Source organism: Megascapheus bottae, chromosome 25, assembly GCF_031878675.1.
Source record: "Megascapheus bottae isolate mThoBot1 chromosome 25, mThoBot2.hap1, whole genome shotgun sequence".
Lineage (NCBI taxonomy): Eukaryota > Metazoa > Chordata > Mammalia > Rodentia > Geomyidae > Megascapheus > Megascapheus bottae.
In genome coordinates, this window is record NC_143533.1 from 22,620,894 (window position 1) to 22,633,987 (window position 13,094).

The window sequence follows — 13,094 nt, forward strand, 5'->3', positions numbered from 1 at the left end:
TCCATCTCTGGGTGATCATCAAGGAGACACCTCGAAGAATGGTGCTTTACTAATCTCCTGCATGTCTCTTAGGTTGACAATCAAGAACGGCCACGGCCATCGCAAGATTTAACTGTTCCTGCAACACTTTTTTTTTTTTTACTACAAGTGTCACCAAGTGCCATTTCATTTGACTCAAGAATAATCCAGAGCAGCGTTCAGGTGGCTCATTCCTGTAAATCCTAGCAACTCAAGAGGCTGAGATCTGAGGATCATGGTTTGAAGTCTGCCCAGCTAGGAAAGTCTCTGAGACTCTTACCTTCAATTAAGTACTAAAAAAGGGGAACTGTGGCTTAAAAATTAGAGCACTAGCCTTGATCACAAAAGCTCAAAAACAGCACATCAGCCCTGAATTCAAACCCCAGGATCAGTACCAAAAATAGTAATACAGTAAAAGTAATAATTTGCAGGATGTGAGGACATTAAAGTGTTATTTTCCAGCTCTTTCCCTTTTGTTTTTCCCCTCAGTACTGGATGGGGATTAAAGCAAGCCCTGGTCACCCCTACACATTTTTTTTTTTGGGGGGGGGCCTGGCCTGAGGCTTGAGCTCAAGACCTGAGCACTGTCCTTGGGCTTTCTCGAGGCTAGAGCTCTACCACTTGAGCCATTTCCGGCTTTTTCTGTGTGTGGTTCTATAGAATCAAACCCAGGGCTTTGTGCATGCTAGGCAAGCACTCTACCACTAGGCCACATTCCCAGTTCCCTTACACATAATCAAGCAAGGTCTCTACCACTGAGCTATATCCATAGTCCAAATTTATCTTTTTTTTTGTTGGTTTTGGAGCTTGACTCTGGCCCTGGGTACTGTCCCTGAGCTCTTCAGCTCTAGGCTACTACCCTACTTCTTGAGCTACAGTGCCACTTCTGGTTTTCTGATGGTTAATTTAATATGAGTCTCACAGATGTTCATGCCCTGGATGGTTTTGAACTACAGGCCTCAGATTTTAGCCTCCTGAGTAGCTAGGACTACAGGCATGAGCCACCAGCACCTGACCTGCCCCCAGTTTATAGAGTACAAAATTAGAGCCAGGTGCTGGTGGCTCATATCCATAATCCTAGCAATGCAGGAGGCTGAGGGCTGAGAATTATGGTTTGCATTCACCCTGGGCAGACAAATCTGTTTTAATCATCTCCAATTAACTACCAAAAAGTCAGAAGTAGACTTGTGGCTCAAGTGATAAAATACCACCCTTGAGGGGCCGGGAGTTTGGCCTAGTGGTTAAAGTGCTTGCCTAGCATGCATGAAGACCTGGGTTCAATTCCTCGGTACCACATACATAGAAAAAAGCAGGAAGTGGTGCTGAGGCTCAAGTGGTAGAGCTCTAGCCTTGAGAAAGTCCAAGGCCAGTGTTCAGGCCCTGAGCTCAAGCCCAGGACTGGCAAAAAAAAAACCAAAAACAAAAAAAAATACCACCCTTGAGTAAAAAAGCCAAACGTTGAGGCCCTGAGTCCAAGGGCCATTAAGTTACTAGCTTGCTTTGAGACATATGATTAATTACTCAGCAATTGAGCCATATATCACAGCTGGTAATAGCACATTTGGAATAAGCTATATAAAATAATTCTATATTTAGCCAGGCACGATGCTCACGCCTGTAATCCTCGCCCTGGCACAAAAGAACCTGAGACTCTATCTCCAGTTAACCTTTAGAAAATGGGAAGTGGGGCTGTAGCTCCAGGGGTAGGACAGTAGCCTTGAGTTGAAGAGCTCAGTGACAGCACCCAGGCCCAGAATTCAGGCCCCATGACCCACAAAATAAATAAAACATTAAAAAAATTCTGTAACTTGGGGCCAGAAGTGAGACCTAGTGATAGAGTGCTTGCCTAGCATGCATGAAGTCCTAGGTTTGATTCCTCAGTGCCATGCACACAGAAAAAGCTAGACGTGGTGCTGTGGCTCAGATGGTAGAGTGCTAGCCTTGAAAAAGCCCAAGGACAGGTCTCAGGCCTTGAATTCAAGGCCCAAGACTGGAAGAAAAAAAACAACCTTTCAAGTTCTTTATGAAAGCCAGCCTATTTAGCAACATAGTAATTTCTTATTTACACATTTAACATGTCAAGGAGAAGCCTGATTTCTGGGCCATCTTTGTTTGGGGGCTATAACTCCTGTGAAAATCTGGGTTCATAAGTGTACCTACTCAAGTGAACATTAATAGGCAAAATATCCGCACTTAAATCACATTAGTGCCACCATTGTCTCAAATGGGTCCCCTGAAGAGTCCTGAATACTGGGTTCACTGGTGCAGACCTTTGTCAACTTCATCTTCCATCCTCAAAAGCTGCCAAATGACCCCCCACTTCCTCCTTCAGTCGGGCCTTTGCTTGCTTATTTTGAAAGGTTTCTTTATGTAGCTCAGCATGGCTTCAAATGTCTGGTTCTCCTGAGCGCTAATAGTACAAACTGCACTTTATATTCTATCTCGTTGTTTGAACAGTTTTTCTCCACTACTGACAAATGTGTATAGGGTTTAAAACAAGATGGCATGTTGGAAGATGATTGACTATTGCTTCTTCTGAAGGAGAATCTTTTATATGATTTTTAAAATACAGAAACATGTCTTAAGCAGGTGGGTGCCTCAGGTGTACAATGAATTAAAAAATAGCCTTTTCAGCCAGGCGTGGTGGCTCATGCTTGTGATCCTAGCTACTCAGGAGACAGATCAGAGGATTGTGGTTCAAAGCCAGCCTGGGCACTAAAGACCAAGAGACTCCTATCTCCAATTAACCATTAGAAAATGGGAAGTGGTGCTGTGGCTCCAGGGTTAGGGCAGAAGCCGAAGCCTTAAGCTGAAGAGTGCAGGGACAGTGCCCAGGCCCATAGTCCAAGCCCCAAAACCGGGGGAGAGGGGAAGCCTTTTCTGGAGCATGGTCTGTGTACAGTTTCTTTTTTCCCAGTCCTGGGGCTTGAAATTGGGGGTGGGGGGCAGTGTAACTGATCCTCTCTATGCTAAAGGCTAGTGCTCTACCACTTGAGCCACAACAAGCCACAGCACAACTTCCAACTTTTTACCAGTAATTTTACTGGAAATAAGAGCCTCACTGACTTTCCTGACCATGCAGGCTTTGAGCCGTGATCCTCAGATCTCAGTTTCCTGAATAAGTATGATTATAGGTATGAGCCACTGGTGCCTGTCTCTTTATACGTCTTGTTTACCTAGATGGGTGAGAGTTTGTCATAAGTAATAGATTACATAAGTAATCTATTTCCATGTGGTATAGTTTCTGTGGCACCCAGTTTTTGTTTCGATCCGCATTTCTGGCTTGCACTCTTCCCAGTACGACTTCCCTTAATTGAGGACTAGGGAATGTTTAGTGAGAGAGGTATATTTCTATCTAACTTTACTCTTCAGTTCATCTATAAAGGTAGACTCCATCGAGCAGCCTATCCTAAGAGATAGAGCAGGCAGGAGAAGGAAGAAACTTCTTAATGTGGGGAGACTGATGCAGCTTCATGTTGATGGTGTGCACAAGATGTGCTAACGGAGACCCACAGATGGAACTGGAGCTGGCAGGATAGGATGCTGTGGGGTGCATATCCGAGACCCACCATTGAAGCAAATCCAGCAGACGTGGATTTCTGAGATCACTGACAGCTCTGTTAGAGGACGGTGGGGAGATGAATCTGAGGCGCACCTGGGCCTTGAAGGTCAGGGGGAGTTAGCAATCCACAGGTCCTACTCGAAAGAATCACAAGTAGGGAAAAACGCTAACAAAAACACTTTGCAGTTTGCGGGCGGGTTGTAGTCCTCAGTTTATTCGCAAAAGGAAGAAAAGACAAGAAAGAGAAGCCAAGCGTTGTGGGGACCGAGGGGCACGGAAACCTCAACTCGTCGAGCGGGAACTTCAGGGACGCGCGGCTGGTTTCAGGCCGGAAGGGGACAGCAGCTGGACCTGCACCGGAAGTGTGGGGAATCGGGCCGGAAACAGCGGCGGACCCGAGCGGAAGCCTCGCACAGCGTCCGGGAGGAGGAGAGAGGGCACGGGCTCGCTCGGGGCAGGTGAGCTTTGAGGGCGTTCCCCCAGCTCCGCGGCCCCCGGCCCCCCGCCGAGCCCGGGAGCTGGACGCCCGGACTCCTGGGTTGGTTTTCGGCCCCGGGTAAGTGAAGTTTGGCACCTCCATTTCCTCAACGTTTAGTGACCGTGAGGTTTGAACTCAGCCCATGAGCCACGCACTCCCAGCCAGCCAACCCCCCTGGCTCTCCTTCCCCCTGGGCTGTAGAAGAGCCTCTCTCGGCTGGGAGCGTGGCCTAGGGGCAGAGTGCTCGTCTAGCATGCGCAAAGCCCTGGGACGACGCAGAAAGAGTCGGAAGTGGGGCTGTTGATGAGTGGTGGAGCCCTAGCCCTTGGCGGGAAGGCCCAAGGGTAGTGCCCAGGCTCTGAGTTCAAGCCCCAGGATTGGAAAAAACAAACCTCAAGGAAAGAAGGGCGTCTCAAAGATCAGCAGGTTTAATTGAGGGCAAAAGAGCAAATTGTAATCTTCAAATCTGTACAGCTTCATAGGCCAGGTGTCAATCTATGCTTTCTAACCTTACAAGGTTGAAATGTTAAGATCTAGAGTCCGTGTGGGGGCCGGGAGTTGGGCCTAGTGGTAGAGTGCTTGCCTAGCATGCACGAAGACCCGGGTTCGATTCCTCGGTACCACATGCATAGAAAAAGCCAGAAATGGTACTGTGGCTTCAAGTGATAGAGCTCTAGCCTTGAGAAAGTCCGAGGACAGTGCTCAGGCCCCTGTGTTCAAGGCCCAGGAATGGCAAAAAATAAAGTCCATGTGGCTTAGGTCCTAAGGTGAATTACTTGAGTATTTTACTTTTGTAACCTATTGTTTCTGTAAAAATACCGCATTAAAACTTGCTTTAAAGTGGACACCAGCTCTTTGGGTAGCTTTGGCACATCGATTTCCTTGGGGGCTCATCAGCTGTATCAAGATGGGATTTGTGTTTTGACGATATTTTCCCCAAATGCTCATTATAGACCATAAAGGTTTATAGAATTAGAAAGTACATGTAAGCCAAGCATGATGTGCACATCTTCAGTCTCAACATTTGGGAGACTGTGACAGGACTTTGAGTTTAAAGCTAGCATGGGTTACATAAGTCGTTGCAGGGCCTGGACTAAATAGTGAAATGCTGTCTCAAAACAACAACAAAAACTGAATTTCTTAAAATATGCTCTTTGGGTTGAACTGGTGATGCCTTTATTGCCACATTGGTAGCTAACTCTTCAATGTTTCTTCTGTAACAGGTGGAGTTTGTGAAGCTTCTTTCTTGGATAGTCCAGGGAGAAAGTCCCATTTGGACCTTTTGTGACCATGGTTTTGGGTTGCAAATTGCTGAATCGCATGAATGGCACTTACATTCTCAGTAAACACCTGACGCCAAATGTTACCTTGCATCCTTTTTGGGGAATTCACTTTGCCAATTATTGTTCCAGTAGTCTTAAGAAGCCAATGGTTACTCATGACACAGTTTCCCAACAGAGGAAGACAGCAGAAGGTTTACAGGAACACCCCCCAAAAGATGTTGCTTTGGATGTAACTTCTCCTGAAGAAAAGATTGAGATGGACTTCGATAAAGCAATTAGAGATGAAATGAAGAACCATTTCAAGCGTTTGAAAGATGAAATAATGAATCACTGGATAGGACCAGGAGGCCGTGCCCTTCATGAAGTCTTGGGGGAACAAGCCAGGGTCGTCTGGCAATTCCGTGGAAAGGAAGATTTAGAGAAATGGGTAGTGACTTCTGATAAGATGATTGGAGGCAGAAGTGAAGTGTTCTTGAAAATGGGCAAGAACAACCAGAGTGCACTGCTCTATGGAACTCTGAGCTGCGAGGCTCCTCATGATGGGGAGAGTAAACAAGGGGGGTTCTGTTCAATGATATCCAGGATTCCAAGGGTAGGTAAGGTTAGGCCCTGGGACCTCATTTCTTAGTGAGCTGGGTGAACTTCCTTACAGCATGAACTGTGAGCTTTGCTTTCTGTCAGTGACCACCTCCGGCATAGTATGTATGATGTCTTACCTGCTGGATGTCGGGATAAGAATTTGGTCCAAGTGTAAAATGAAAGCATTGGGGGAAGCAGGACGAGGTACTTGTTTCTGGGCATTGTTTAGGACCAAAGAACGTTGCTAAGTATGAAGAATCCTGGGAGGTTAGGATCTGAAAGATATTTGGAGCTGGTCACCAGTGGCTCATGTCTATAATCCTAGCTACTCAGGAGGCTGAGATCCGAGGATCGAGGTTCAAAGCCACCTGGGCATGAAAGTCCATGAGGCGCTTATCTCCAGTTAACCACCGACAAAAGAAAAAGAAAGGTACTTGGCAGGGGCAGGGGGTTTGGCCTAGTGGTAGAGTGCTTGCCTAGCATGCACGAACACTCGGGATTGATTCCTTGGTACCACATACATAGAAAAAAGCCGGAAGTGGTGCTGAGGCTCAAGTGGTAGAGCTCTAGCCTTGAGAAAGTCCAAGGACAGTGCTCAGGCCCTGAGCTCAAGCCCAGGACTGGCAAAAAAAAAAAAAAGATATTTGGGTAGATTTGCATTTCCAGTGCTTAGCAGCTAGAGGTTCCTTCAAGTAGGTATATAGTCAGTTTGGGGGGGTCCATTGTTTAGCTGGACTGGATTTGAATTTAGGGCTTCACTCTCACTTCTTTCTCTTTTTTAGTTAGTTGTGGGCCTTGAACTCTGGACTCAGGCACTCTTCAGCTCAAGGCTAGCACTCTACCACTTTGAGCCACAGTGCCACTCCCTCACTTAACTTCCTGCTTAAAGTTGTTCCACAACTTGAGCCATTCCTCCACCCTTGCTTTCCCGCCCCCCCTCCAGTCCTGAGGGTTAAACTCAGGGCCTGAGCACTGTCCTTGGACTTTCTCAAGGCTAGAGCTGTACTACTTGAGCCTCAGTACCACTTCCAGCTTTTTTTTTCCTGTATGTTGTACCAAGGAATCGAACCAGGTCTTTGTGCATCCTAGGCAAGCACTCTACTACTAGGCCAAAGTCCTGGCCTCCTCCCCCCCCGCCTTTTTTTTAAAGATATTATTAACATTGATTTGTTTAGATTGTATTTCAGATGTCAAGTTTAACAAATATTCAAGATTGCGATCTCTATGTGCAGTCACTGTCACATAAATCTGAGAACAGAATTAAAATTAAGCTGAGAGTTTGTATGTCATAGATACCAGCCTTGCTTTTTGCTGGTTCTTTTGGAGATGAAGTCACATGTTTTCCTGCACAGATTGGCATGAAAGCACACTCCTCCTTTTCCACCTTCAGCTGCCATGCATGACTCTTTATATTTTGGAAGAGAATCTCAATAACTTCACAGGGCGGCCTCAGAGTTTTGATCCTTCTGTCTCTATCTTTATTTTCTGTACTTTTCTGATAAGGTACATATCATGCAACGGCCACTCAAGACTGGTTTTTCTAAGGACCAGGAAAAAAGGATATTCACACACTGAACAGTACCCATTCCATGGAAAAACTGACTTAGAACTGTCTTGAACATTGACTTAAAATATTTGAGTATTTCATGCTCAAAAAAATCACCAGGTTTCGTGGTAGACGGTATATAAAGGTAGACGAGGTGGTCACCGGTGCTCAGGCGGCTGTGGTTTGTGAAGAACATTTTGCTGACAGTGGGGAATGAAGTAAAATGAACTTGTCTTTCTGTACCCTAGGGCGCTTTTGAGAGGAAGCAACCTCATGACTGGTCTTGTTTCAATACCCTGTATCTCCGCATCCGTGGGGATGGACGGCCTTGGATGGTGAATATCAAGCCGGACGCAGCCTTCATCCAGGGGAGTAATCGGTTATTCAGTTACTTCCTGTTCACGCGCGGAGGGCCTTACTGGCAGGAGGTCAAGGTAACAGCACAAGTCTCCACTGTTTATGACAGTGAGACCTTGTCAGATTATGGTAACATTGTAGTTTCTTTCTCTTACTAATACTTCTTGGAAAAGTTGGGAAAAGTGTAGAAGGATAGAAGTGGACCTGCAGGATGTGAATGACTTGTTCTTTGTTTTAGCTTATTAATAGATTGTGTGTGCGTGCACACACACACACACTCACACTCAGGGGCTTATCCTCTTTCTGTGCTCTTTTGCTCACTGCTCTACTATTTGAACCATGTTTTGTGTGTGGGACAGGTCCTGAAGCTTGAACTGAGGGCCTGGGAGCTGTCCCTCAGCTTTTTAAAAAAGCTCACAGCTAATATTTTGCCACTTGAGCCACTTCTGGCTTTTGAGTGATTGTTTTTGATCCGAGTAGCATGGCCTCCCTTGCCTGGGCTGGCTTCAGATTGTGATACTGAAATCTCAGCCTCCTAAGTAGTCAGGATTACAGGGGCTATTAGTCTCTAGCTCTCGTAGTTATTTGGTATTTAAAAAATTTAGCTGAGCCCGGTGGCTCATCCATGTCATCCTAGCTCCTCAGGACCTGAGATCTGAGGATCATGGTTTGAAGCCAGTCCAGGCAGTAAAGTCCTCAAGAGACTATTATCTCCAGTTCACCATGAAAAAACCACAAGTGGTACTGTGGCTCAAGTGGTAGAGCACTTGCCTTGAGCACAAAGAGGCTGAGGGACAGTGCCTAGGTCCTGAGTTCAGGCCCCACAACGAACAACAGCAACAACAACAAAAAAATACATCTTTGTAGAGGGTGCATCATTTTGAGATACACTGAAAACGCATAAAGAACCTTCAAGTATTGATTTTAAAAAAAGCAGTTGACCAATAAGGGTTTTTTTTTGGTTGTTGTTGTTGGGGGTGGGTACAAGCAGGAGAAGGTTAGGGGAACAGGGGTGAAGGAGGGTGAACATGGTTGAGATAGACGTTTTGGCATGTATAAAAATAGAACAATGAAAGCCAGGCACGGTGGCTCATACCTGTAATGCTAGCTGTTGGGGTGGGGGAGATGGGGAGGCTGAAATCTGAGGATCGTGGTTCGAAGCCAGCCCAAGCATGAAAGTCTGTAAGACTCTTATCTCCAATTAACACCACTAGAAGTGGCACTGTGGCTCAAGGGGTAGGGTGGTAGCCTTGAGCTGAAGAGCTCAGGGACAACGCCCAGGCCCAGAGTTCAAGCCCCAGGATGAACCAAAAAAAATAGAACTGAGAATGTGGCTTAAGGAGATGAAAATTGTTTCTTTGAGACACATGGCTGGGCATTTTTCATAATTGCATATCTTATTTATTCAGGTTGAGGGTGTAGCTCACTGGTAGAACACTTTATCTAGAAAGGGCAAGACCCTAGGTTTGAGTCCTAGCATTGCCAAGGAAAAACCAAACTTCTTGTCTGGGTTGTTTATTGAGATAGGATCATCTTGGTATGTACCTAGGACTGGACATGAACCTGAAGCCTCAGTCCGTCCTCTTTCCTCAGAATCCCCAGTAGCTGTACTGCCAGCTTACAGAATTTAAAGATGAACTTCATTATCCCTGCAGTTCCACGCAAATCTCACTTTCCTGTGTTCTAGCGATGAAATAAAATGGGTCTTTTCTTTCAGATTCCTTTTTCCAAATTTTTCTTCTCGAATAAAGGAAGAATCCGGGATGTCCAGACCCCGCTGGTGTCGGACAAGGTAACACTTTCTGGTGTTTTTCACTCAGGATAACAAAACTTTTTATGGAAGTACTTGAGCTCTGGGCCCTGTCTTGGCTAGGCAGGCAGCCTTGCTGCTAAGCCATGTCTTCCCATCTGGAAGGCTGACAGATGAGATAAAATTCCTACTTCAGGCCATCTTTGTTTTTCAGATATAGTCTCAGATTAATGTGATATGCGAGTCCTATTTTATGGGTTAAGTTCCTATGGTAGAGGAATGTTGGTGTGGTCATCTCTTCAGCACCCAGGAATTTCACTTTAACAGGTAAAATAAGATCCAGGCAGGCACTGATGGTTCATGCTTATAATCCTGCCTACATGGCATGCTGAGGTCAAGTAAAGTTGAAGAGACTCCTCCTCCACCCTGTAGCACGCGGTACATGCCTGTGATTCCAGTGACTACGGGAAGGCTAGAGGAGGTGGATTGTGGCTTAGGTGTGTGCTTGCGTGGGATCTGAAACCCTATCCTAAAACCATCCTTCAAAAAATAAGGCTGGGGGCCGGGAGTTTGGCATAGTGGTAGAGTGCTTGCCTAGCATGCACGAAAATGCTCAAAGATGTTCAATGCCTCAGTATCACATACACAGAAAAGCCAGAAGTGGTGCTATGGCTCAAGTAGCAGAGCATTAGCCTTGAGAAAGCCGAAGGACAGTGTTCAGGCCCTGAGTCTGGGGGGGGGGAGGGGGAGAGAAAAAAAAAAGAGAAAAAGGCTGGAGGTGGCTCCGCAGTGTTGCATCAACTAGCAAGTTAGCAAATCTGAGGCTGATTTCAAATCTGATACCACCCTTCTCCTCTCCCCCCCCCCCCCCCCCCCCCCCCCGCCACAGACACACAGACACAGACAAGTTCAGGAAAATTGCAAAGAATCTCCATCAGGCATGCATTTTGTTTTGTTGCTGGTCCTGGGCACTGTCCATGAGCTGCTTTTGTTCAAAGCTAGCGCTCTACCCGTAAGCCACAGCTCCACTTCCAGCTTTTCCTAAGTCTCTTGCCTAGGCTGGCTTCAAATCCTGATCCTCATATCTCATCCTCTTGAGTAGCTAGAATTTCAGATGTGAGCCACTGGTGTCCAGCGCCCTGTTGGCATTAAGTTGAACTACCTCCAGGAGTTGGAAGTAGAGTGAAGCAGAGTGCTACGCATCATAGCCCTAATCAGGGCTGATGTAAAGACCCCGGTAACAGCCATTATCTCCCGAGATTTGAAAATGCTAGGGACAGGATTGGTGCATTAGTGTATGAGATTTTAATCAGTTTCTCTGTATTTTAAATTTAGGTTGCATCTATAGGATTTACCCTGGCTGATAAAGTGGATGGTCCCTTCTTCCTGGAAATAGATTTCATTGGCGTTTTTAAAGATCCTACACATACAGAAGAATTCGCATACGAAAATTCTCCAGATATTAGCCCAAGGCTATTTAAATAGAGAAGAGCATGCGACAGCTTTGTATTTGGGGTAGAATCTGTACAACATGTAAGGCATGTCTGCTTTTTACTTTTTTTGTGGCTGGGGTTTGCACCAGTACTGTGCAAGTACTAAGCGCCACATAAAGCCTTTAATAGCTTCCAATGAACACTGGGATGTAGTCTTAAAATGGCAAAGTGGTGTTGCTAACAGAAAGCAGAGAAGCCAAAAGCCATGCAAATAACTTGTCAGATGAGTTCCTATTACAGATCTGACATGGCTGCTCACAGCTCTCCACCACTCCTTCCCTAAGTCATCTTTGAGGAGGAGAAAGATGCCAGAAGAGTCATGAAGAAATGAAAGCTAGTAACGATCTCACAACAAAAAAAGAAGGAAGAGCTTGTCTTTTAAATGTTAAAAACTAGAGAAAATAAAGATGTTATATTTCTGGCCTTAATGCCTCCTCATTTAAAATATTAGATCCTGGATAAACCAAAAAAACACCTTTTAATTAAGACCAATTAAATTTGATCAGTTCTTCCAAGTGACAGAAAGGGGCACAACATCTTTACATAAAGTACTTCACAGAAAGAATCGCTTTATCAATACTTTGCCTAAAATCCATTTTTTTCCTTGTTGTTGTTGTAGGGCTTGAACTCAGGGCCTGAGCACTGTTCTTGGGCGTTTTCAAGGCTAGAGCTCTCCCATGTAAGCCACAGCACCACTTTCAGCTTTTTTTTTTTTTTTTGCCAGTCCTGTCCTTGGACTTTCTCAAGGCTAGAGCTCTACCACTTGAGCCTCAGCACCACTTCCAGCTTTTTTCTATGTATGTGGTACCAAGGAATTGAACCCGGGTCTTCGTGCATGCTAGGCAAGCACTCTACCACTAGGCCAAACTCCCGGCCCACTTTCAGCTTTTTTTATGTGGTAACAAGGAACTGAACTCAGGACTTCATGCATGCTAGCCATGCTCCTGGCTCCTTATAATTACCTTTTAAAATGTTTAACAGTTTTATTGAACTATAATATATACAGCATATTAAATTTTGCAATCATTACTTTTTAATGTATTTCTACCATTCCCAAAGAATCTTTCATGCTTTGTCACCATCATCCTTTATTCCCACTCCAGGTAGCTACGAAGCTTTCTTCATAGGTATACCTTCCCTGTGTGTTTTTTATTTATTTTTTGTGGGTCATGGGGCTTGAATTCGGCCTGGCCCTGAGCTCTTCAGCTCAAGGCTACCACTCTACCCTTGAGCCAAGCCTCACTTCCCATTCTCTAGAAGTTAATTGGAGATTAGAGTCTCAGGTCCTTTTTGTGCCCAGGTTGGCTTAGAACCTTGATCCTCAGATCTCAGCCTCCTGAATAGCTAGGATTACAGGCATGAGCCACTGCGCCCGGCTTCCCTGTGTGTTTCATGTTAGACTCATACAAAGTTTTTGTTACTGTCTTCATGTAACATCTTTAAAGTCAACTCATGTCATGCTTTCTTTTTATTGTTGGTTGTGGGGTTTAAACTCAGCCACAATTCTATTTCTGGTTTTTCAGAATCTCATAAGGACTTTTCTGCCCAGGCTGGTTTCAAGTCACAATCCTGAGATCTGTCTCCTGAGTAGCCAGGATTTACAGGTTCAAGCTACCAGCGCCCAACTTATATCAGTGCTTTTTATTGCAGTAGAATACTCCTGGGCCAAACATGGTGCTTCACGCCTGTAATCCCAGCGACTCTGTCTAGAAGGCAGAGAAGGGAGGACCAAGGCTTGAGAACAACCAAGGCAAAAAGGTAGCAAGACTCCATTCTTAGCAAACCAGGTGTAGAGGCTAAGGTCTGAACTATGGAAAAAAGAAAGGGAGAAATACTATTATTTCTTGAGTGTATGAAAGAACATAGAGTTCCAACTACCTTTAGCTGCTCCTCTCAATCTTAGATGACTTAGGTTTACAAAGAACAACTCTACAGCAGTGAGAAAAGTTTTATTTATAAAATTCTTAAGTATACAATTCCGAAGTCCTACACAGGTACAAGGAACAGGATGCAAATTTGTCTTTTTCT

The 13,094-nt window shown here is 45.2% G+C and overlaps 1 protein-coding gene across 1 annotated transcript; it reads left to right on the plus strand.

Moving 5' to 3' along the window:
• The first annotated feature begins 5,259 nt into the window (after window positions 1-5,259).
• On the plus strand, window positions 5,260-11,489 carry Ndufaf1 (NADH:ubiquinone oxidoreductase complex assembly factor 1). The gene is made up of 4 exons (XM_090318581.1): window positions 5,260-5,933; window positions 7,715-7,900; window positions 9,541-9,615; window positions 10,909-11,489. The coding sequence occupies exons 1-4, from the start codon at window positions 5,349-5,351 to the stop codon at window positions 11,056-11,058; spliced, it is 996 nt and encodes a 331-aa protein (XP_090174707.1). The 5' UTR covers window positions 5,260-5,348; the 3' UTR covers window positions 11,059-11,489.
• Window positions 11,490-13,094: the final 1,605 nt, after the last annotated feature.